We start from the raw sequence: 25,406 nt of genomic DNA, 5'->3' as shown, positions 1-25,406 counted from the left end.
ATTGCTCAGTAACAAAGCCATTCATTCAGCTAATATAATGGATTGTTTGCTCTGTGGAGGTGTGTATGACTCAGTGATAATAAGGAAGTCTGAATGTGCTATGCTGTAGTCCTGGTAGTCTGGGTAAAGTGTGTTTCTGTCATACTTTAAATATTTTAAATACTGTTCCCAAGCTTGTATTCTTGGATGGATTTAAACTCAGCAAAAAAAACATCCCTTTTTCAGGACTCTTGTCTTTCAAAGATAATTCGTAAAAATCCAAATAACTTCACAGATCTTCATTGTACAGGGTTTAACACTGTTTCCCATGCTTGTTCAATGAACCATAAACAATTAATGAACATGCACCTGTGGAACGGTCGTTAAGACACTAACAGCTTACAGACGGTAGGCAATTAAGGTCACAGTTATGAAAACTTAGGACACTAAAGAGGCCTTTCTACTGACTCTGAAAAACACCAAAAGAAAGATGCTCCCTGCTCATCTGCGTGAAAGTGCCTTAGGCATGCTGCAAGGAGGTATGAGGACTGCAGATGTGGCCATGGCAATAAATTGCAATGTCCCTACTGTGAGACACCTAAGACAGCGTTACAGGGAGACAGGACAGACAGCTGATCGTCCTCGCAGTGGCAGACATTGTGTAACAACACCTGCACAGGATCGGTACATACGAACATCACACTTGCGAGACAGGTACAAGATGGCAACAACAACTGTCCAAGTTACACCAGGAACGCACAATCACTCCATCAGTGCTCAGATTGTCCACAATAGGCTGAGAGAGGCTGGACTTAGGGCAAGTCCTCACCAGACATCACCGGCAACAACGTCGCCTATAGGCACAAACCCACCGTCACTGGACCAGACAGTTACTTTTTATTTTGACCCCCACCTTTTGTTCAGGGACACATTATTTAATTTCTGTTAGTCACATGTCTGTGGAACTTGTTCAGTTTATATTTCAGTTGTTGAATCTTGTCATGTTCATACAAATATTTACACATGTTAAGTTTGCAGAAAATAAACGCAGTAGACAGTGAGAGGACATTTATTATGATATATTATGGCTGAAGTCCAGACTTGTAGTTCAAGTCCTCTTCTATCATTTGAAACCATGTATTATCAACAGATGGAACTCACAGGTCTTAATTTTCTGTTTCTGTTCTTGTTCCAAGGTGACATAACATGCGTAAAGCTATTACCACAGCATAATTGAGATATAGTGCGGCGTGCCCTCCTGAACCCTTTACTGCTTGAAAGGGGGTTAAATGACTGGGTGATATAGAGAGAGTTGCAGGAAAGGATAGATTTATGGAAGGAGGTTGTATAATGTGTCCTTCTGTTTATTGTGCCCTGTGTATGCTTAACATGGTCCACATTTGAGTGTATTAATGTACTGAATTATCATTGTGTCACACCAGAAGAAAGCATAGGCCTACAATAGGAAAGGTTCCAGGACTATTTTTTTCAGTAGACCTGACCAAAGACTTACAGTTTTGCTGCAAGCTTTACAGTGTTGCCGTGAAGAAATTACAACAAAGTGGGTTGCATCATAATTTATCCACACCTCCCTTCACTCTTTGTCTTTGTCCTCCCGCTCCTTCCCTTTCTCCCTCTATCCCCCTCCCTCTCCCTCTTAACCCGTCTCTCCCTCTCTTTCCCCCTCTTACTTTTTCTCTCCCCCCAGGGAGAAGGCTCGTCTGGCGACAGACTCGGAGCTGGATCAGGACCTCAGTGAGCGGCTGGGACTGGGGAGCAGCGACACCCTCACCAACGGTAACCGTGCTGACGGAGAGGCCGCCAAGCGCTTGGCCAAGCGCCTCTTCACCCTGGACGGCTTCAGGAAGTCCGACGTGGCCCGTCACCTCAGCAAGAAGTGAGCACCTGGCACCCAGCCTTCTCGTGTTATCGATCCTTCTCTTTACGATGTGCTGCTGTACTTTGTCTATGCTATGTGTAGCGTGTATACTGCCGATGACAACACCTAGTATGGATGTGGCTAACATTTCCAAGATCTCTCTCTTTCTCTCGCTCTCTTCTATACTAAACCTGGTCTGGACCTTGTCTGACCCCTTGGTTTTCCTCCGCGGTTGTACTCTTCGATTAGTCTGTCTGTCTGTCTGTCTGTCTCTCCGGCCTGTCTGCCTGTCTGTCTCTCCGTCCGTCCGTCTGTCTGTACCTTCGTCCGTCTGTTTGGTGAAAAGGAATTTAGGATGAAAAGAAATTCCTTCTGTCTGACAGATTCACCCTGGGAATCAAAGTTTCAAACTGAGTGTTATTATAAGGGGAGTTAGTCCAAAGTTGTCACGTTGTTGGGGGCGCATCTTAAACTCTTACAATGATCATATCCAATGAAAAGCTGTCTGTCCGTCCATCTTTCTGCTCATCCATCCGTCCGTCCATCTGTCTGATGAAAAGGAATTTAGGATGAAAAGAGATTCCTCCTCTCTGACAGATGCACTCTGGGAATCATCGTTTTTGGCCCCAAGTCTTCGTCTCAAGGACACAACCCAACTGTGGCCTTGTGTGTTTGAGCTGGGAAAGCCAGCAGCTGATTAACATGTTGTTCTCACTCCCTCTCCCTCTTTCTCTCTTTCCCTTTTTCTCTCTCTTTTCCTGTCTCTCTCTCTATTCATTTATCTATGTTTCTCTCTCTCTCCCCAGCAATGACTTCAGTCATAAGGTTGCAGAGGAGTATCTACACTTCTTTAACTTCACAGGTCTTAATGTGGACCAGGCTCTGAGGTGAGAGGTTCAAACTGACTGACTGACTTGTTCAACTAGCCAGCCACTGGTTAGTAGATGGTAATACTGCTCTCTGGTGGCAGGCTGAGGGAAAGTAGCCTAATATGCCAGACTTGTGTTTCTAGCCCAGAAAAAACGCTCCTGATTCAATTAATCAAGGGCTTGGTCATTAATTAAGTCGTTGAATGAGGTGGACAGGTGCGTAATGAGGTGCGTTACCGCTGGGCTGGAACCAACATTTGCCACCCTTTAGGATACTAGAGAAACTGGATACTGGATTGGGGTTGAGAAGCACTGTGTTTCTGCTCAATGTGTGTGTCTGTGTGTTCCAGAGCCTTACTCAAGCAGTTCTCCCTGATGGGAGAGACTCAGGAGAGGGAGCGGGTGCTGTCTCACTTCTCCAGGAGATACCTGCACTGTAACCCAATACTCATACATACTGAGGGTAAGAGGACGCCACTGTCTCATTTCCACTATAGAAATAGCACAGCTCCGTCGTCATGGTAATAGATTGAAATGTCTCCTCCTTATCCAGATGGTGTTCATACCTTGACCTGTGCCCTGATGCTGCTAAACACAGACCTGCATGGCCATGTAAGTTGAGTTCTGTGTGTGTGTGTGTGTGTGTGTGTGTGTGTGTGTGTGTGTGTGTGTGTGTGTGTGTGTGTGTGTGTGTGTGTGTGTGTGTGTGTGTGTGTGTGTGTGTGTGTGTGTGTGTTAGGGATACAAATGTCATTAAGTTCAGGGTAGAGTTCAGTGTAGAGACATTTTTCAGAGATCCATTCCCCCCCAGGCTCCACTGACTCAGTACAGTGGTAGCTTTGGGAAATAAGCCCCCGACTTATCGAAAGCTGATCTGGGACCAGCCTCCTGATTTCAATGTGTTTCTACACTATCATATAATCCAGTCCATATCAAACTGTAGACTGATTACCATATAACTCTAAATCTAGGCCATCTATTGCTGCATGGTGTGATGTGCAACCTCTACAGATGACTCCAGGTAGTTTAGTCGAAACCATTTATATTATATGGAAATATTCAGGTCTGGTTGAAGGGGCTAGAGCTGGCTTGATGAGAAACCCACTCTCTCAGGGGAAGGGGGATTGAGAGATGCCTGGCTGGTATAGTTCTGTGCTTCATCACCATCATCATCATCATTCATCATTGTCACCAATGTCATTATCTTCTTCTTCTTCAAAATCATCATCGTCATCAATGGGATCATCCTGATCATCATCATCATCATAGTCCCCAGCATCTTCTTCGTCTTTATCTTCACTCACTATCTCTTTTCAGCAATATTCCCAGCATGCAATAGTAGCAGATGGGGCTCTGTGAAAACTCACTCCTCAGCCTGAAGTGTCTCCCCTTGCGCTGCCGAAAAACGAGCTTTTCCGCGGTGTGACTGAGTAAGACGCTTCAGGAGGGCGGCCACGTTTGTTTGCGAGGCAGAGGTCATGCGTTCGAGCCTCAGTGGGAGCCCAATCAGGAGAAAGCGGTACTCGCTAAGCAAGCAGCGTGACGTCCTTTAAACAATCTCCTTCTGAACACTCTCAGCTCATCAGCTAGATTAAATCAATTGGATGAGGTCCCTGAAAGTAATTTCTCCCCATAACATCCTTCAGAGATGAATTCTAATATAATAGTTTGTCAAAGAGCGGCAGAAGGACAGATGAATTAGACAATCTGTGCCTCGAATATTTTAGATGACTGATGTTGGTGGTGCTTTTTAAAGATGATATTCATTTATAGCATAGTAGTCTCGGAAATCTCAGGGATAGGGCAATAGCGCTAGGTCTAACAAATCACAAGTTTGGCTAGGCGGGGCTTAAAAAGAATCCCCTCGGAAACATAGCAGAGGCGGACACACAATATAGACGCGGATAGCTAGCCACTGACCCTACCAGTCAGTGGTTTTAAGCTGGTAAAGCTAACATCATGGCGCATGCAAACTACTCACTTGCGAAACACTCATTGAAAATATCTAGCTAGCTACCGGAGATGTTTACGGCAGGGCTCTGGACGGATTTTCCAGCATTCAACTCCGCCCTTTCCTCTCTGCCAAACCGACGTTGGTTTGAGGACAGACATGTATGCTGGAACATTGGTACAATGTGAGAGAAAACCCACCTGTCTAGAGCAGGGATGGATACCTAACGATATTCTACTATGAGTTACAATAGTAGAATACTGTCATACCCTGACCATAGTTTACTTTGTATATTTCTATGTTGTGGTTGGTCAGGGTGTGATCTGAGTGGGCATTCTATGTTACATGTCTAGTTTGTCTAGTTCTATGTTCGGCCTGATATGGTTCTCAATCAGAGGCAGGTGTTCGTCATTGTCTCTGATTGGGAACCATATTTAGGTAGCCTGGGTTTCACTGTGTGTTTGTGGGTGATTGTTCCTGTCTATGTGTTTTCACCAGATAGGCTGTTTAGGTTTTCGTTACGTTCATTACGTTCTTTATTTTTGTAGTGTTTGTATTGATTCGTGTTTTACGTTTGTTTATTAAAACATGGATCGAAATCTACACGCTGCATTTTGGTTCGACTCTCCTTCACATACAGAAAACCGTTACAGAATCACCCACCACCAACGGACCAAGCAGCGTGTCAACAGGCAGCAACAGCAGCGTAAAGAGGAATGGACATGGGAGGACGTTATGGACAGCAGGAGTATGGACTATACTACTTGGGAGGAGATCGACAGGTGGGCGGCCGACCCAGGGAGAGTGCCGGAGCCCGCCTGGGATTCGCTGGAGCAGTGCGAGGAAGGTTATCGTAGAATGGAGGCAGTGAAAGCAGAGAGGCGCTGGTATGAGAAGGCAGCACGGCGACGCGGATGGAAGCCCGAGAGGCAGCCCCAAAAATGTCTTGGGGGGGGGGGGGGGCCAGGTAGGAGACTAACAGGGAGTATGGCTACGCCAGGTAGGAGACCTGGGCAGACTCCCTGTGAAGCCGGCTCTACGCAGCTGGTCCCCAGTGCGTCTCCTTGGGCCGGCTTACATGGCACCAGCCTTGCGCTCGGTGTCTCCGGTTCGCCTGCATAGCCCAGTGCGGGCTATTCCACCTCGCCGCACTGGCAGGGCGACCGTGAGCATTCAACCAGGTAAGGTTGGGCAGGCTCGGTGCTCAAGAGCTCCAGTGCGCCTGCACGGTCCGGTTTTTCCAGTACCACCTCCACACCCCAGCCCTCCGGTAGCAGCTCCCCGCACCAGGCTTCCTGTGCGTGTCCTCGGCCCAGTACCACCAGTGCCAGCACCACGCATCAGGCCTACAGTGCGCCTCGCCTGTCCAGCGCTGCCAGAGCCTTCCTCCTCTTCAGCGCTGTCGGAGTCTCCCGCCTGTTTAGCGCTGTTAGAGCCTTCCTTCTCTACAGCGCTGCCGGAGTCTCCCGCCTGTTCAGAACTGCCAGTTTGCAAGGAGCTGCCAGTTTGCAAGGAGCTGCCAGTCTGCAAGGAGCTGCCAGTTTGCAAGGAGCTGCCAGTTTGCAAGGAGCTGCCAGTCTGCAAGGAGCTGCCAGTCTGCATAGAGCTGCCAGTCTGCATAGAGCTGCCAGTCTGCATAGAGCTGCCAGTCTGCATAGAGCTGCCAGTCTGCATAGAGCTGCCAGTCTGCAGGGAGCTGCCAGTCTGCAAGGAGCCGCCAGAGCTGCCAGTCTGCAGGATGCCGCCAAAGCTGCCAGTTTGCAAGGAGCCGCCAGAGCTGCCAGTCTGCAAGGAGCCGCCAGAGCTGCCAGTTAGCATGGAGCAGCCAGAGCCGCCAGTTAGCATGGAGCAGCCAGAGCCGCCAGTTAGCATGGAGCAGCCAGGGCCGCCAGTCAGCATGGAGCAGCCAGGGCCGCCAGTCAGCATGGAGCAGCCAGGGCCGCCAGTCAGCATGGAGCAGCCAGGGCCGCCAGTCAGCATGGAGCAGCCAGGGCCGCCAGTCAGCATGGAGCAGCCAGAGCTGCCAGTCAGCATGGAGCAGCCAGAGCTGCCAGTCAGCATGGAGCAGCCAGAGCTGCCAGTCAGCATGGAGCAGCCAGAGCTGTCAGTCAGCATGGAGCAGCCAGTCAGCATGGAGCAGCCAGAGCTGCCAGTCAGCATGGGGCAGCCAGTCAGCATGGAGCAGCCAGAGCTGCCAGTCAGCATGGAGCAGCCAGAGCTGTCAGTCAGCATGGAGCAGCCAGTCAGCATGGAGCAGCCAGAGCTGCCAGTCAGCATGGGGCAGCCAGTCAGCATGGAGCAGCAAGAGCTGCCAGTCAACCAGACTCTTCCAGATCTGCCAGTCGACCAGACTCTTCCAGATCTGCCAGTCGACCAGACTCTTCCAGATCTGCCAGTCGACCAGACTCTTCTACTATTATTAAAACATGGATCGAAATCTACACACTGCATTTTGGTCCGACTCTCCTTCACATACAGAAAACCGTTACAAATATACCAGGTACAATTTCTAAATGTGGTTGTGCATCAGCAGTTTTTCTCATGTTATGTCAGTCACTAACAGTCACTAACAGTCACTGACAGTCACTCAATTAGCCCATGTAAGCTAACACTTTTTTCATTGGTAAGTTAGTCTAGCCAGCTATCAAAACATAGTTTAAAATGGCAGGAAATTAGCTGTAAAATGTAACTTAGGGCCCCTAAAATGCTAGGTCTCTGACTGCATGTGTGGGTATGGATGTGGGCATGGATGTGGGCATGGATGTGGGCATGGATGTGGGCATGGATGTGGGCATGGATGTGGGCATGGATGTGGGCATGGATGTGGGCATGGATGTGGGTATGCAGACCAGCGAGTCACTGAGGACCCTTATTATGAGTTCAAAAGTTGCCCATCTGTGGTCTAGAGAGACTAATAGCATAGAGTAAGTACTGTGTATCATGTTTTTCAGAACATTGGCAAAAGGATGTCCTGCACACAGTTCATTGACAACCTGGAGGGTCTGAATGAGGGTCAAGACTTTCCCAAAGACTTGCTGAAGGTGAGTCACTGTACTGTACATTGCTATAAAAACACACATACACACACTAATTGTTGTGTTGTCTAGCAGACCAGGAGAAGACTTACTGTACCTTCCCTCTGGTGAATCTCTGCTCGAGATCGGACAACGTTAGATTATGCTATTAGCTTCTCCCTGTTGTGGGCAGCATAATGGGGTTAGGCTCATCTGGGGCCATTCATTGGGAGCCCACAGGCACACCAGCGGATGCCAGATGAGCTAAATCAGTGGGGTTGCTTGCCGTTGACGTGGCTAATGATGATGCGTTTGATTCGTTTTGTCTGCAAAGGGTTCCCTCAACGCGTAAGTCAACAAGTTGTAATGGTGTATCTATAATACATGTGAGAGAAAGGGGGGAAGAGGGAACCAGGCAATATTTTTCACCCAGAAATGAAGGAATATGAATTCTAAAAATGACAGGCTTTGCTGTTATTAAGTCAGGATAGCATCAGCTCCCCTGCCATGGTACAGCTTTAAGGTGAGAGAGAGATGGAGAGAGATAGATAGAGAGAGAGAGGTGGTAGCTGTTTTATTTATGCACTGTATATATCTAGGAAGTGTATTTTAAATCATGCTCTCCTCCCACTCCCTCTCTCTCCCTCTCTCTCCCTCTCCTCCAACTCCCTCTCTCCCTCTCTCTCCCTCTCCTCCAACATCCTCTCTCTCCCTCTCCTCCAACTCCCTCTCTCCCTCTCTCTCCCTCTCCTCCAACATCCTCTCTCTCCCTCTCTCTCCCTCTCCATCTCTCTCTCCCTCTCCTCCAACTCCCTCTCTCTCCCTCTCCTCCAACTCCCTCTCTCCCTCTCTCTCCCTCTCCTCCAACATCCTCTCTCTCCCTCTCCTCCAACTCCCTCTCTCCCTCTCTCTCCCTCTCCTCCAACATCCTCTCTCTCCCTCTCTCTCCCTCTCCATCTCTCTCTCCCTCTCCTCCAACTCCCTCTCTCTCCCTCTCCTCCAACTCCCTCTCTCTCCCTCTCTCTCCCTCTCCTCTAACTCCCTCTCTCTCCCTCTCTCTCTCTCTTTCTCTAACTCTCCAACTGTTTTCCCTGCCCACTTTCTATCTCTCGTTTTCTCTCTTTCTCTCCCACTCCTTGTTCTCCTCGCTGCCCCAATCCCATCCTAGCTTATCCCAACATCATTTCATTCTGACTAAATGACTGTCATGTTGTTCCCGATAATCTGCTTCATATCCTTCATTCCCTTCCCTCCTTTTCCTGCTTTCCCATTTCCCTTCTATCTCTGGTGTGTATTCCCTGGTCACCCATTATCATAATAATGTTACATTACACACACACACACACTCATGCTTGGGCCAACCTGAGCCTGACATCCCCACTAAAATACTCAAAGTAGAGGGGCTATCTTTCTCTCTCTCTCTCTCTCTCTCTCTCTCTCTCTCTCTCTCTCTCTCTCTCTCTCACACACACATATGGATTTTTTGGGGGAGTAAACATTTTATTTCCATTTAAATCCTATTACCCCTATCCCTAACTCCTAGCCCTAACCTAACTCCTAACCTAACTCCTAACCCTAACCTAACTCCTAACCTAACTCCTAACCTAACTCCTAGCCCTAACCTAACTCCTAGCCCTAACCTAACTCCTAGCCCTAACCTAACTCCTAGCCCTAACCTAACTCCTATCCCTAACCTAACTCCTAACCCTAACCTAACTCCTAGCCCTAACCTAACTCCTAACCCTAACCTAACTCCTAGCCCTAACCTAACTCCTAACCTAACTCCTAATCCTAAACTAACTCCTAGCCCTAACCTAACTCCTAACTCCTAACCCTAACCTAACTGAACAAAACATTAAATTAACCATGTCACACTTTTTCAGCTAGTAGAAGTTGCACTGATAAATGATGGTAATAGTAGCCTGCTCATCCTTCTGCAGCATGCGTGCCAGTGCATGCATGCACATTTTTACAACTGAATGGGAACTTGCCTGCCCTCCCATTTGATCAATGACAAAAACATTTGATTAACAACTAACTTTGCTAACTTTGGATAACAGTTGTTCAAGTTCAGCATAGCTAGCTAGCAAAGCGATTCATATTTCTTGCTAGCTAACCAAAATGACACCTGCATCTCTAGCTGTAGGGCTGAAAGTCTGTCACTCACCCACTCCTTCAATGACATGGCATGACATCCTCCTAACAGCTAGCTAGCTAGCTAACGATAGGCTCCACCATGGTGGACTCAAAATGTCTTGTAGTTGAGTAGCCTGCCTAGGCTACTGATCAAATGTTGCTGTAATAGGCCTATATGTTTCTCATTTACATGGTGTTTTGTTGCAGGTTTACTTTTTGGGTAATTCATTGTCAAACTTTAAAAACCGAAGCCAGACTGCAACATTTTAGTAGCCTAGCTAGGATTGTGGCAGGGAGGAGGTGATGGCTGCAGGGAGGAGGTGAGGGCCCTCAGAGTGTGGTGTCAGGAAAATAACCTCTCCCTCAACGTCAACAAAACAAAGGAGATGGTCAGGGAGGAGTGTTGTGTGAGTGGCAATGCACTGCCGTTTGGTCTGCAGCACGTTCTTCTTCGATGGGGTTTAATGGCGGTTGGCATCCAATGTTAATGGCGCATTATCGCCACCAGCTGGATTAAACAAAAAAACATTGCGAGAAAGGGGGAAAACGACATCATACAAAATGAAACACGTCAACTAAGAAAACCCATCCCACTTCTTCAAGCCCAGTCCACTCCAAAATACATCCCTTCACACGCTCAGGGGCCTGACAGGATTTCTTGCATGACCTCGACTGTGAAATCACAAAGACCCGAAAAACGTTCAGCGGCATTCACAATGATTCCAGTTTTTCTCAGACTTGTTCTCCGCTTGTAGTTTATGACCATTTCAATAAATAATACAAAGTACACCTTTTTAACAGGTAGCATTTCACTATGCCTTCGATTGATGAGAACCCTTCACTGGTCGTGGAGGCTCTACTACCATTGTTTCTTCCCCGCCACTCGTTCCTTCCCATCTTCTCACCGCCTCCAGATAGGAGACACGCTGGACACTCCTTGCCAGGCTCATGTTCACCTCCACAGTTGCAGCATTTCACTTCATCTGGCGTACGATACTCTTCCCCTCTGCACACTCTTCCCCTCTGCACACACTTGACACATGACCAAATATTTGACATTTATGACACTGAAGGGGCTTGTGCACAAAAAGCTCCCACAGGGTATCTCATGAATCCTAACTTGGTTTGAGAAGGGAGAGACTCTTCATGAAAGAACAGGAGCATGGATGAAGTTAATTCCTTTTCTCCGTCCACCATACAGGTCAGTCGACGTGCACCAACCACTCCATCGATGTTTTCAGTTATATCCTCTGACTTTACTTCTTGTGCCACGCCAGAAATAACCCCCTTGATGGGTGACCTGCTGCGAAAATCCATACAGGAAAACATTCCATTCCGGCATCTTTTTGAGTCTTAAAACACGCCAAAAATCGAAATAAGACCACTGTTTGTGACTCTCACCACAACTCCACACTTTGATCCAAATCCCTCACTCCGACTACAAAGGAGTCGAGTGGTTTCCTCCACCACAGCTTTTCTTCTCCTGTTTCCCCTTTTCTTCACCACTGTAACACACTCGTTCTCACTTTCTGTGCTATTAGCTTCACTCGACTCACTGGCAGCTTAAAACAAAACCTCAGTTTCTGCCACTTTCTCCACGATCAACATCACCCGAATCGCGCCTTTCCTAGTCGTGCAGCACATTGGCAGCGCAACGCGGTCAGTATGGATTGACAACCCAAATCATTGCGTGGCGGGATAGAAATGTGTAACGCCTTGTGTTTGACATGTGACACGTGTGCTAGCCTATTACTCATGTTATGACAGGCTTGTGATCATTGCCCTTGCTAGATTGATGATTGTATTGACATTCCCAGCCTTAATTACAGTCGTTTTTGTTATTGAGTCATTGAAACTGAAACAGTGCACCCCGAATGGATGGAGGAAGCAAACAATGTATCAGGACAGCTTTTATTTACAACCTGACAGCAATATGTTTTGGACTACCAGGAAATGTATTGGTGAATTATATTAATCATGCATTGAACTGTATCCATCTATTCTGCCAGCAATGCCAGCAAACGTCATGGGATTTTGAGTCAAATATAAGCTATTTTTAAAAGCTATTATAAAGTTGGTTTTGTAACATAAACTGGGAGTTTGATATTTTTGACTGATCTTATGATTGTTTGTTTCATATCTGCAAAGTAGGTAAAACACTGCCAGTTACACTTTAAGCCTGAAATAGCATTTTAACAAATTCAGGACATGAAAAAAGACTTATTTCTTGTTTTCCTACTGTGTCAGGACATTCTGGTGACTTGTCAGGACATTGTGGTCTTGATAAGATAGGAAAACATGTCCACAGACAGACAGAGAGACAGACACACACACACACACACACACACACACACACACACACACACACACACACACACACACACACACACACAGTCACACTACATTCCTCCTAATTTCTATATTATGGTCTCTCAGTCTAAATCTCTCGGTCTCTCTCTCTCTCGGTCTCTCTCTCTCGGGCTCTCGCTCTCTCTCTTTCTCGTTCGGCCTTTCTCTTGGTCTCTCTCTCTCTTGATCTCTCTCTCTGTCGCTCTCTCTCTCTCTCTCTGTTGTTTCTGTTTTCAGTGTAGCACCACAGCACCCCCACCATGCCACCCTCTCACTCTTTGCCTGCTCTCGTTCCTCTCCTCTCCTCTCCTCTCCTCTCCTCTCCTCCCTCCCTCCCTTTTTCTTGAGGTTCAAAGTGTTTTATTTTCAGCGGTATGAAATAGCAGTGCCCCCGGAGGAGGCAAACCTGTGTGCTGCTCTTCTCTTCAATCTCTAGCTCTAACATCACACTATCTCTCTCTTTCTCATACTCTCTCTCTCTTTCTCACACTCTCTCTCTCTTTCTCACTCTCTCTCTCTCTCTTTCTCACACTCTCTCTCTCTTTCTCACACTCTCTCTCTCTTTCTCACTCTCTCTCTCTCTCTTTCTCACACTCTCTCTTTCTCACAGTATCTCTCTCTTTCTCACTCTCTCTCTCTTTCTCACACTCTCTCTCTCTTTCTCACACTCTCTCTCTCTTTCTCACACTCTCTCTCTCTCTTTCTCACACTCTCTCTCTTTCTCACACTCGCTCTCTCTTTCTCACAGTATCTCTCTTTCTCACAGTATCTCTCTCTTTCTCACACTCTCTCTCTTTCTCACAGTATCTCTCTCTTTCTCACACTCTCTCTCTTTCTCACACTCTCTCTCTCTTTCTCACACTCTCTCTTTCTCACACTCTTTCTCTCTTTCTCACACTCTCTCTCTCTTTCTCACACTCTCTCTCTCTTTCTCACACTCTCTCTCTCTTTCTCACACGCTCTCTCTCTCTTTCTCACACTCTCTCTCTCTTTCTCACAATATCTCTCTCTCTTTCTCACACACTCTCTCTCTTTCTCACACTCTCTCTCTCTTTCTCACACTCTCTCTCTCTTTCTCACACTCTCTCTCTCTTTCTCACACTCTCTCTCTCTTTCTCACACTCTCTCTCTCTTTCTCACACTCTCTCTCTTTCTCACAATCTCTCTCTTTCTCACAGTATCTCTCTCTTTCTCACACTACCTCTCTCTCACAGTATCTGTCTCTTTCTCACACACTCTCTCTCGCTACAACACTTCCACTCATCAACGTACATACTAGGGAGCTCATGGCCACTCCTCTGTTTTTTTACTTTCCCACCCGTTCCTTATTATTTTTGTGCACGCCCCCTTCTTTTATGCATATTTTATTTACCATGAAGTTACAAGGCATGTTGTACAGTTGTTTGTTTGTTTATGTACATGTTTATATTCATGTTCAAATACATCATAGAGACGCTGTTTTGTATCTAGACTATTGTAGAATCTTAAAGGAAATCACATAGAGATCTCAGATCAGAAGATGTATAGAGGAGGGTAAGGTGATATTTTGGGGAATTTCAACCTGTGCCATATGTTGAGGGATGGCTGGGAGGGACAGGCTACACAGAGGGGTACTAAACTGAACCCTCCAGCTACAGCTGAAATCAGGAACCAGGCGGTATGTAAAATAATGAGCAGGCTGAGCACCCCCGCGGTACCCGTCTCTCATTCTCTCCCTCTGTACTTCGTGCTCTCTCTTTTACGCTCTAACTCTCTTTCTCACTAACTTTCCCTCTCCTCTCTTCCTCTCTCCACCCCCCCCCCCTCTCTCGCCTCTGCAGCCTTTTCAGATTAAACCCAGTGATATGTTTCCCATTAACACTACAATAGAGAGACAGAATGGAGCAATCTCCTGTACTGTGCAGATAGCTGGCTATGGCGTCACACTTATCTCTCAGCCTTCTCAACACAATATTAGGCCTCCATAGCAGGAGTTTAGCATATTTTATCGGTTCCAGGCTATTCCTTCTTAATAATATAATCATTATTAAACTAATTATGATAGAGGGTTAGAGGGCATTCATTTTCAATTACTTTGTTCAACAACACTGTTGTAGGTTTTTGGAGGGATATTTTTGTTAGGTTTCATAAGTGGATGAATGCATAGGATGAATGATGTGCTTATAATGATTGTAATAAGTACAGGTCCACCGTCACACTTCCACAGAGGTGAAAAGATGGTCAAGTCTGCGAGTAGATAACCAATGGTATAAATGATTACTGCTTTAAGAGTTCCTTGGCATACGTAACCCACATGTCTGATGTTTCGTGTCCCCCTTTCCTGCGTTGCCTCTCTAAGTCTAACCTAGTTCAGTGCATCGTCAGCTGCTTCTAGTAGATCATATTACTGTAACGTGTACGTGTGCTTCTGGTAGCGCACACACTCTATCAAGCTATTTATACATCTATTAGTCTGTGCCTGGGTGTACCCAATTGATACCAAGGACACTATAAACTATCCAGATGTGCGCTAGGGGCCACTGTCCTGTCCCTTAGTCCCACATGCTATCGCTCAGCCGAAATACACTACCGGTCAAAAGGTTTAGAACACCTAGTCATTCAAGGGCTTTTCTTTATTTGGACTATTTTCTACATTGTAGAATAAAAGTGAAGACCTCAACACTATGAAATAGTACATATGGAATCATGTAGTAACCAAAAAAGGGTTAAATAAATCAAAATATATTTTATATTTGAGATTCTTCAAATAGCCACCTTGATGACAGCTTTGCACACTCTTTGCATTCTCTCACCCAGCTTAGTAGTCACCTGGAATGCATTTCAATAACAGGTGTGGGATTTATGGAATTTCTTTCTTTAATGCGTTCGAGCCAATCAGTTGTGTTGTGACAAGGTAGGGGGGTATACAGAACATAGCCATATTTGGTAAAAAACCACGTTCATATTATGGCAAGAACAGCTCAAATATGCAAAGAGAAACAACAGTCCATCATTCCTTTAAGATATGAAGGTCAGTCAATACGGAGCTTTGAACGTTTCTTCAAGTGCAGTCGCAAAAACCATCAAGCGATATGATGAAACTGGCTCTCATGAGGACCGTCACAGGAATGGAAGACCCAAAGTTACCTCTGCTGCAGAGGATAAGTTCATTAGAGTTACCAGCCTCAGAAATTGCAGCCCAAATAAATGCTTTACAGACACATCTCAACATCAACTGATCAGAGGAGACTGTGTGAATCAGGCCTTCATGGTCGAATTGCTGCAAAGAAACCACTACTAAAGGACATAAATAAGAATAAGAGACTTGCTTGGGTCAAGAAACACGAGCACTGGACATTAGACCGGTGGAAATGTATTATTTATTTTTTATTTTTTATTTTGGTTCCTGGGTGGCGCAGTGGTTAAGGGCGCTGTACTGCAGCGCCAGCTGTGCCATCAGAGTCCCTGGGTTCGCGCCCAGGCTCTGTCGTAACCGGCCGCGACCGGGAGGTCCGTGGGGCGACGCACAATTGGCCTAGCGTCGTCCGGGTTAGGGAGGGATTGGTCGGTAGGGATCTCCTTCTCTCATCGCGCACCAGCGACTCCTGTGGCGGGCCGGGCGCATTGCGCGCTAGCCAAGGTTGCCAGGTGCACGGTGTAGCCTCCGACACATTGGTGCGGCTGGCTTCCGGGTTGGATGCGCGCTGTGTTAAGAAGCAGTACGGCTGGTTGGGTTGTGTATCGGAGGACGCATGACATTCAACTCCCGAGTGTTTCTTTGTGAGACACAGAGTAGGTGAACGGATGATCTCTGCATGTGTATTTCCCACCACAAATCATGGAATAGGAGGTGTGGGGGTGCTTTGCTGGTCACTGTCTGTGATTTATTTCGAATTCAAGGCACACTTAACCAGCATTCTGCAGCGATACGCCTGACCTCAACCAAATTGAGATGGTTTGGGATGAGTCGGACCGCAGAGTGAAGGAAAAGCAGCCAACAAGTGCTCAGCATATGTGGGAACTCCCTCAAAACTGTTGGAAAAACATTCCAGGTGAAGCTGGTTGAGAGAATGCCAAGAGGTTGCAAATCTGTCATCAAGGCAAAGGGTGGCTACTTTGAAGAATCTCAAATATAAAATGGATTTTGATTTGTTTAACACATTTTTGGTTACTACATGAGTCCATATGAGTTATTTTGTAGTTTTGATGTATTCACTATTATTCTACAATGTAGAAAATAGTAAAAATAAAGAAAAACCCTTGAATGAGTCAGTGTTTTAAAACTGTTGACCGTTAGTGTATGTCACACAGAGAGATGTTTGTAGACTAGTCATAGTCAACCACCCAAAGGATTCAGTGTTAAATTATGTAACTAGACAGCCAGAAGTTTCCCATCACCAATTATTAGAAATAATTAGCATTTTGGGGCCCTTGTACAGCACATAGTTGAGATTTTCACCTTGAGCCCAAACCCCTTAAAACCCCTCTTTTTAATTTGTTGGCTGTTAGCCCAAGCCAGTGTGTCACTGTGCAGAGGTCAAAGGCTAGCAGGGCCAGGTATCTACTGTAAGCTTGCCCTCTTGGGGACCTTCAATGCTGCAGAAATGTTTTGGTACCCTTCCCTACGGTGAACCATGGTGGTGGCATCATCATGCTGTGGGTGGTGGCAGCATTGTGCTGTGGGATGTTTTTCAGTGGCAGGGACTGGGAGACAAGTCAGGATCGAGGCAAAGATGAACGGAGTAAAGTACAGAGAGATCCTTGATGAAAACCTACTCCAGGGTGCTCAGGACCTCAGACTGGGGCGAAGGTTCACCTTCCAACAGGACAATGACACAGCTAAGCACACAGCCAAAACAACGCAGGAGTGGCATCGGGACAAGTCTCTTAATGTCCTTGAGTGGCTCAGCCAGAGCCCGGATTTGAACCTGATTGAACATTTCTGGAGAGACCTGAAAATAGCTGTGCAGCAACGCTCCCCATCCCACCTGACCGAGTTTGAGAGAATCTGGAGAGGAATGGGAAAAACTCTGCAAATACAGGTGTGCCAAGCATGTAGCGACATACCCAAGAAGACTCAAGGTTGTAAACGCTGCCAAAGGTGACTCAACAAAGTACTGAGTAAAGGGGCTGAGTACTTAGATTTTGGTTTTAAATGTTTAATACATTTGCAAAAATGTATAAAAACCTGTTTTTGCTTGGTCATTATGGGGTATTTTGTGTAGATTGATGGGGGGGGGGGGGGGACTATTTAATCAATTTTAGAATAAGGCTGTAACCTAACAAAATTTGAAAAAAGTCAAGTGGTCTGAATACTTTACCACCTTTTCACCTCTGTGGAATTTTTAGGGTGGGCGGTGCTTTTGCATCTACATTTGGCTGTGTGTCTGTACCCAAAAGCTCTGGCAGCCATTCACCCAGGCCAGCATATCTTATGCCATGCTGCTGGGTGCCAGCCTTTCAGTCTGGGCTGAGGGAAAGAGGTCATGTCTGGTGCTAGCTGCCTGCTTAAATTAGCAGAGACGTGGGGTGTAGAGTGCACCCCACCCGCTCCCCAAGCTGTCTCACAAGTGAACATATGAGAGAGAAAGAGAGAGAGGGAGAGAGAGAGGGAGAGAGAGAGGGAGAGAGAGAGGGAGAGAGAGAGAGGAAGAGAGAGAGGAAGAGAGAGAGAGAGAGAGAGAGAGAGAGAGAGAGAGAGAGAGAGAGGAGAGAGAGAGAGAGAGAGAGAGAGAGAGAGAGAGAGAGAGAGAGAGAGAGAGACATGTGGCAGGTTAGCGTTTTTTGTCATTAATCTTATTCTGGAGGCAGCTCTGCAGTGTGGTCAATAGCTGGCACAGCCACAACGTCATAACATCTGACAACCTTAAACTTAACCTTAACCACACTGTTAACCCTAATGCCTAACCCTGACCCTACATGTTCATGAATTTTTACATTTTAGACAATTTTGACTTTGCAGCTGGCCCGTCTAGCGGAGATCGCTCAGTTCTGCCTCAAGGACAAGACTCATGGACAATAAACGTCAACCTGCATTTGAACTGGACCTCTCAGCTCCGGCCGTGGACTTTGATAAGGTCACACAAGGCACTGGCAGGTGTAATGCATATATGTTGGACAAACATTATCTCATTGGATCTAAGTTGTTGCCCTGTTCTCTCTGTCCATTCTGCCCCTCCCACTTCCCCGTAGTCTATCTTGTCGGTGGTATTTTTGGGGGGGAGCGCTGCTCATTAGCATACGGAGAATATATCTAGCTCCATTGTCTAGCCTCTCGGTGTGGAAACCTGAGTGGTTTCAGTCTTGCGGTCATATCGATGAATCACACGCTGCGTGAGTGACACCCTCATTATATCTCTTGTCAGCCCAATGGCTGTAGATCGTGTGATTAATCCTGTTCCCTTGTCCCTCTTATTGATTCTTAATGTGGCAATCAGCAGTTGAAACAATAACAAAGCCGCCCCCTGTTTTTCGGTAAAAAAGCTGAGAGATGGAGCTTGTGAACTGTAACCACTCTCAAATTCATAGACACAGCTATGGACACAAGGACTGACCATCCATGATATCAAAATGATAGTTTTAACCGTGTTTTGAGGCTATATAGTGTTTGTTTACAAGCAGTGCTTACATTTGGGTTTCTGATGGGGTACGACAGTTGAACTAAGCTCGTGAGGTATTTCTAAGTTATAGTCTACACACATCAATGGGTGTATATCATTCATTTCTCAGTCCAAAAATGAATGTAGCAACTGCAGATTGCCCCTTTAAGTCAACGATTCTATCTGACAAGAGGCCAGTCCTCTTCCTTCATGGATCTTCTCATCCCAGGTTGCTGACCAGGGCTACATTTTTCTCCTCTATCTCCTCTATCATGTTTCTTCCCTGACCATACCTTACATGCAAATCCTATTTTCTAGCAGTGGTGATAGGGTTTTAGGTTACAGGTGTGCGATTGTAGCTGGGTTGCTCTTGGGGAAGGGTTCGAACTCCAACCTAATCATTCAGAACAGGAGCAAAGCAAATAGGCTTTTAGAAATGGTGCTACTGCATTTTGTTTCGTTGTTCAATAGCGTTTGTCTTGAATGTTCAACAGGCTTGTTGCTCACGTGCGGGCTGGTTTGAGCTCGTTCGTTACGGGTTGAAGTTGTGTATTCTTGTTTAGTTGTTGCTCTCTGCATTGTCGGGAAGGGCCCGTAGGTAAGCATTTCACTGTTAGTCCACACCTGTTGTTTATGAAGCATGTGACAAATAACATTTGATTTGAGAGAAGAAGAAAAAAACACACACAAGATATCACAAGATATCACACACACACACACACACGTGCATAAACACATTTTCCTGCTGATTCCCACCACTCTCTCCACCACCTGACTGAGGAGACAAGCACCGAATGCTAATCACCATTCAAAGAATATTCAGGAGTGTGTGTGTGCTGCGCGCGTGAGTATGTGTGTGTGTGTGACTGGAGGAGGGAGTTGGAAGTCTGTGATTCGCTGCCGACAGACAGAGAGAGAGAGAGGGAGGGGAGGGATAGAGGGAGGGGCTCATATAGAGAAGAGAGCACATACACAGTTGCCGTCAGGTCTCTCTCCTCAGTACGATTCCGGCAGCTCTCCGACACAGAACCAAAAAGAGGATGACAAAAAGATAGACGACTGAAAGACAGAGAGAAACAAGGAGGGAAAGACAACAGCAGGAGGACAAGCTTTTCTCTAACCCTCCCCCCTCCAGAGGGCACAATGGGAAGAGATTTGGAACCATTGAAAAGAAGCATTGAGAGATGGCACGTTGAAGAACAAGGAGAAGGTGATAAAAGAAGTGAGGGATCAAAGAAGTGAGGGATCAAAAGAAGTGAGGGATCAAAGAAGGAGTAGATGCCGACAAGGGACCCGGACAGATGGACGGACGCTGATCTCCTAAAATAGAGGGGTAGTCATCCCTCCATCATTCTGGGTGACACAGACAAAAGGGTGTTCATCTTCCATCTTACACTGGGAGCAACAGGATATAACATAGCCCCCTTTTACTCTACTGGGTAGACTGAACCAGGCAGTCTTACGATATCTTGTTCCCCTCTTCTCTTTTTAACTGGACGTTGGTCTAGTTAGACAGTTCCTTCAATTCTTCTCCTGTTTCTCCATTACTTTTTGTTTGTGTTTTGGGGGCAAGTGACGCAATCGAGAGTGCTATTTGGGATCCCTGCTCGAGAAGTGGGAGGAGTCCTATGTGGACTCTTTACGTCGTGTGTGTGTGTGCGTTTCTATGTGTGTGTTTGTGTTTCTACGTGTGCGAGCCTCTGTGCTTTTTACCTCCTTATTTCCGCCCTTGGCACCCATCTGTTTCATGCTGGCTGTCCTTTCACACCTCTGCAAGTGTTGTGCACCATCTGTGTGTGTGTCATCGTGAGTGAGTGTGTGTGTCAATTTGAGTGTGTGTCAACGGGAGTGAGTGTGTGTGTCAATGTGAGTGTGTGTAAGTATCTGTCACCCACAGTTACGCCACTGGTCAAAAGTTGGCCAGTTACCATTTTTGGAGGCACAGCCCGGCATACTGTTTAAGCTGGGCAGAAGGGGGACAGAGGGCCCGCTTAGCCAACAGCTGTCAAGGGAACAGTTTGAGAGATTCTACTGTCTTCTCCCAATAGGACCGGTAGGACTATTATTAAACCTCCTGGAGGATCAATTCAATGAGGATCTGATCCAAGAACAGTGTTAACTGATCACCTGATACGCCCACCTGTGGACGGTGTCGCTTGGTTTATACATTCAATCCAAAACATGTCAGTGTGACATTGAGTGGCAATGAAGGAATTGCCATACCATGTTCTATAGATGAACTGTCCGATCATCCATTATTTGATCAGATTCCAGATGATCTAATGAGTGTGTGTGTGTGTGTGTGTGAGAGAGTGTGTACCACAGTTTGATGCTCTCGGGGACGCTGTGAGAGTGACAGGAGCTACGCGCTGTTTCCTGCAACAGACGGCCCTCTATGAACTGTCACTGAACTGCTTGGCCCTCAGTCTCATCACTGTACTTAAGAGCTGCTGAGACAGACTGACTGACAGACAGACAGACAGGCACCTTTTTCCTCTTGTTCTTGGCCATGCCCTACTGTACAGCTCTCTGAACAGAAAGACGAAATCTGGGTGTATCTGGAACCATCGCTTGGCTGTGTGCAGTGTGTACCTTTCACTGATTGGGCTATCTAGTCCTGCTGTGTAACATTACCCTCGGGGGGGGGGCCATGATCGGCGTGAACAGCCTGCACTCGGCGGGGCGCCTGCGCTCGCGCTCCCTGTGCTCGGTCCGCTATGGCCGAGACTTCCGGATGATTGACCCTTTCCGCTACCCCCGTACGCCCCGCTCGCGCTCCCTCAAGCCCCTTATGTTCCCAGACCTGCTGGGCAAGGCCCAAGACGGACAGAACCACCCGCAGGCCCGCAAGAGGAAGAAGGTGCAATGTGCCACCCGGGTAAGACACCGACTAACATAGCACGACCTGCTGCGTTAAACTGTTCCACACTTAATTCAGCACTTTGGTTGTGTTTGCATGTGTTAAAGTGGGGTTGTGTTTCAAGCTATTTCTTATTTCTGATGACATTGTTTATCGCTGTCATGTCAACATACTGTAAAATGCCATGCCTAGCACTGTAGGTGTTTGTAATTTAGGGACATTTTTGTCTGTCAACCAAAGACAATGCAACCTTGTACATCCACAGATTCATACATTTATAAATGACTTTTATAGGATTGTAGGATCATAGGATCATTTGTTAGTTGAGTAGATTGCAGATTGGGTGATCACCAGGCTGACAGGCCCTTCCGTAATCTAGGCTACCGCATGTTGTGTGTAGTAACCGGTGGTAACACCAGCCCTCAAGGCTAACTCTCATTCGCTGCCCGGGTGCCGTGGGACTCTGACGGAGCGCGTAGGTGAAGGTGACGAACATTCATCCTGATCTGAATGAGGCCGACTGCTCCCAGTGACACTGATTACGCCTCTACACCCTGTCCTCCCCTCTCTCTCCCACTCTTATGGTTCTGACAGGGCCTCCCCATACATCTCACTTATTCCCACATGAACTCCCCCCCCCCCCCCCACCCCCACACCTCTATTACGTTAGACTCCCCTCCACCGACTCCTTGGCAGTCAGGACCAGTGTTACGTGTATATTAACATCTGTCTCTCTCAGCTTGATCTCCTTCCAATGTACTACTACTGTAATGCCAATAATTATGGACCCCCTGTATGTCTCAGCTATACGACTTACTCTCATGTTTACTGTTGTGCTTTCGGTTCAGTTTGCCTGGTTTTCCAATCGGAGTCAAATATGAACAGGATTTGTAATTACATTTCAAATCAAATCAAGTTTATTTATACAGCCCTTCGTACATCAGCTGATATCTCAAAGTGCTGTACAGAAACCCAGCCTAAAACCCCAAACAGCAAGCAATGCAGGTGTTGAAGAACGTTGGCTAGGAAAAACTCCCTAGAAAGGCCAAAACCTATGAAGAAACCTAGAGAGGAACCAGGCTATGAGGGGTGGCCAGTCCTCTTCTGGCTGTTCCGGGTGGAGATTATAACAGAACATGGCCAAGATGTTCAAATGTTCATAAATGACCAGCATGGTCAAATAATAGGTCTGAGACAGGTAGCACGTCCGGTGAACAGGTTAGAATTCCATAGCCGCAGGCAGAATAGTTGAAACTGGAGCAGAAGCACGGCCAGGTGGACTGGGGACAGCAAGGAGTCATCATGCCAGGTAGTCCTGAGGCATGGTCCTAGGGCTCACGTCCTCCGAGAGAGAGAAAGAAAGAGAGAAAGAGAGAATTAGACAGAGCATACTTAAATTCACACAGTACACCAGATAAGACAGGAGAAGTACTCCAGATATAACAAACTGACCCTAGCCCCCCAACACATAAACTACTGCAGCATAAATACTGGAGGCTGAGACAGGAGGGGTCAGGAGACACTGTGGTCCCATCCGATGATACCCCCGGACAGGGCCAAACAGGAAGGATATAACCCCACCCACTTTGCCAAAGCACAGCCCCCACACCACTAGAGGGATATCTTCAACCACCAACTTACCATCCTGAGACAAGGCCGAGTATAGCCCACAAAGATCTCCGCCATGGCACAACCCAAGGGGGGGCGTCAACCCAGACAGGAAGATCACATCAGTGACTCAACCCACTCAAGTGACGCACCCCTCCCAGGGACTGCATGAAAGAGCACCAGTAAGCCAGTGACTCAGCCCCTGTAATAGGGTTAGAGGCAGAGAATCCCAGTGGAAAGAGGGGAACCGGCCAGGCAGAGACAGCAAGGGCGGTTCTTTGCTCCTGAGTCTTTCCGTTCACCTTCACACTCCTGGGCCAGACTACACTCAATCATATGACCCACTGAAGAGATGAGTCTTCAGTAAAGACTTAAAGGTTGAGACTGAGTTTGCGTCTCTCACATGGGTAGGCAGACCATTCCATAAAAATGGAGCTCTATAGGAGAAAGCCCTGCCTCCAGCTGTTTGCTTAGAAATTCTAGGGACAATTAGGAGGCCTGCGTCTTGTGACCGTAGCGTACGTGTAGGTATGTACGGCAGGACCAAATCAGAGAGATAGGTAGGAGCAAGCCTATGTAATGCTTTGTAGGTTAGCAGTAAAATCTTGAAATCAGCCCTTGCCTTGACAGGAAGCCAGTGTAGGGAGGCTAGCACTGGAGTAATATGATCACATTTTTGGGTTCTAGTCAGGATTCTAGCAGCCGTATTTAACACTAACTGAAGTTTATTTAGTGCTTTATCTGGGTAGCCGGAAAGTAGAGCATTGGAGTAGTCTAACCTAGAAGTAACAAAAGCATGGATACATTTTTCTGCATAATTTTTGGACAGAAAGTCTCTGATTTTTGCAATGTTACTTAGATGGAAAAAAGCTGTCCTTGAAACAGTCTTGATATGTTCGTCAAAAGAGAGATCAGGGTCCAGAGTAACGCCGAGGTCCTTCACAGTTTTATTTGAGACGACTGTACAACCATTAAGATTAATTGTCAGATTCAACAGAAGATCTCTTTGTTTCTTGGGACCTAAAACAAGCACCTCTGTTTTGTCCGAGTTTAAAAGTAGAACGTTTGCAGCCATCAACTTCCTTATGTCTGAAACACATGATTCTAGCGAGGGCAATTTTGGGGCTTCACCATGTTTCATTGAAATGTACAGCTGTGTGTCTTCCACATAGCAGTGAAAGTTAACATTATGTTTTCGAATGACATCCCCAAGAGGTAAAATATATAGTGAAAACAATAGTGGTCCTAAAACGGAACCTTGAGGAACACCGAAATTTACAGTTGATTTGTCAGAGGACAAACCATTCACAGAGACAAACTGATATCTTTCTGACAGATAAGATCTAAACCAGGCCAGAACTTGTCCGTGTAGACCAATTTGGGTTTCCAATCTCTCCACAAGAATGTGGTGATCGATGGTATCAAAAGCAGCACTAAGGTCTAGGAGCACGAGGACAGATGCAGAGCCTTGGTCTGATGCCATTAAAAGGTAATTTACCACCTTCACCTTCACAATAGGATGATCGAGCAGCAGTAAGGGCTCTTCGATACTGCACGGTACTGTGTTTCCAAGCAAATGCGTTGTCTTTCCAAGCAATGACATTTGAGCGTCTATATGTAGAAATCAATAATTGACTCAAATTTGACCATGAATCTCAAGTTAATGACATTTCTCAATGAGCCACTATGGCTATAATTGCTGTTGATACTAGCAACAGTAGATCAATCCATCTGTTTTTCAGGTTCACAAATTGACCCCCAGATTTGATATGTTGAAGACTTTTGTGCTACAAAAGAGAGTGCATTGAAATTAGACTTTGAAATGGGCTGAATACTAATATTCATGAAGCTCGTAACAGTTTGAGTCTCGATTTGTATACAGTATGTCTCCATAGCGAGGGGACATTTGAGCCCAGAACCTAAAATCCAAATGGTCTGGCTGCTCATGAATATTCAGACATATTTCAATTAGTGCCTGTATAATAGGAAACGTAGGAAATTAGTTTGAATGGATACACTACATCGAACACATTGTTCATTTCAATGGGTTTGACTGAGAAACCACACCTCAATATTATGTCTAGAACAGTCAGTGGAAACCAACACAAACTGTCAATCAACTCGATCGAATTGAATATCATCAGAATCAGTTTCTCAATCATACAACATTTGAAAATAAATAA

General features: G+C 46.4%; 1 protein-coding gene across 1 annotated transcript in view; it reads left to right on the top strand.

Annotated features, from left to right (window-relative positions):
* Positions 1–25,406, top strand: part of LOC139367488 (PH and SEC7 domain-containing protein 1-like) — a 47,758-nt gene that overhangs the window by 6,012 nt on the left and 16,340 nt on the right. The window contains exons 3-7 of the mRNA XM_071105715.1: positions 1,688–1,876; positions 2,665–2,745; positions 3,078–3,190; positions 3,281–3,339; positions 7,630–7,719. Coding sequence (XP_070961816.1) covers positions 1,688–1,876; positions 2,665–2,745; positions 3,078–3,190; positions 3,281–3,339; positions 7,630–7,719 — 532 coding nt within the window. The remainder of the gene's footprint in view (positions 1–1,687; positions 1,877–2,664; positions 2,746–3,077; positions 3,191–3,280; positions 3,340–7,629; positions 7,720–25,406) is intronic.

The sequence above is a fragment of the Oncorhynchus clarkii genome, chromosome 16 (genome assembly GCF_045791955.1).
Source record: "Oncorhynchus clarkii lewisi isolate Uvic-CL-2024 chromosome 16, UVic_Ocla_1.0, whole genome shotgun sequence".
Classification (NCBI taxonomy): Eukaryota; Metazoa; Chordata; class Actinopteri; order Salmoniformes; family Salmonidae; genus Oncorhynchus; species Oncorhynchus clarkii.
The sequence above is the reverse complement of the archived record's forward strand: the minus strand, read 5'-3'. Positions and strand labels throughout refer to the sequence as shown.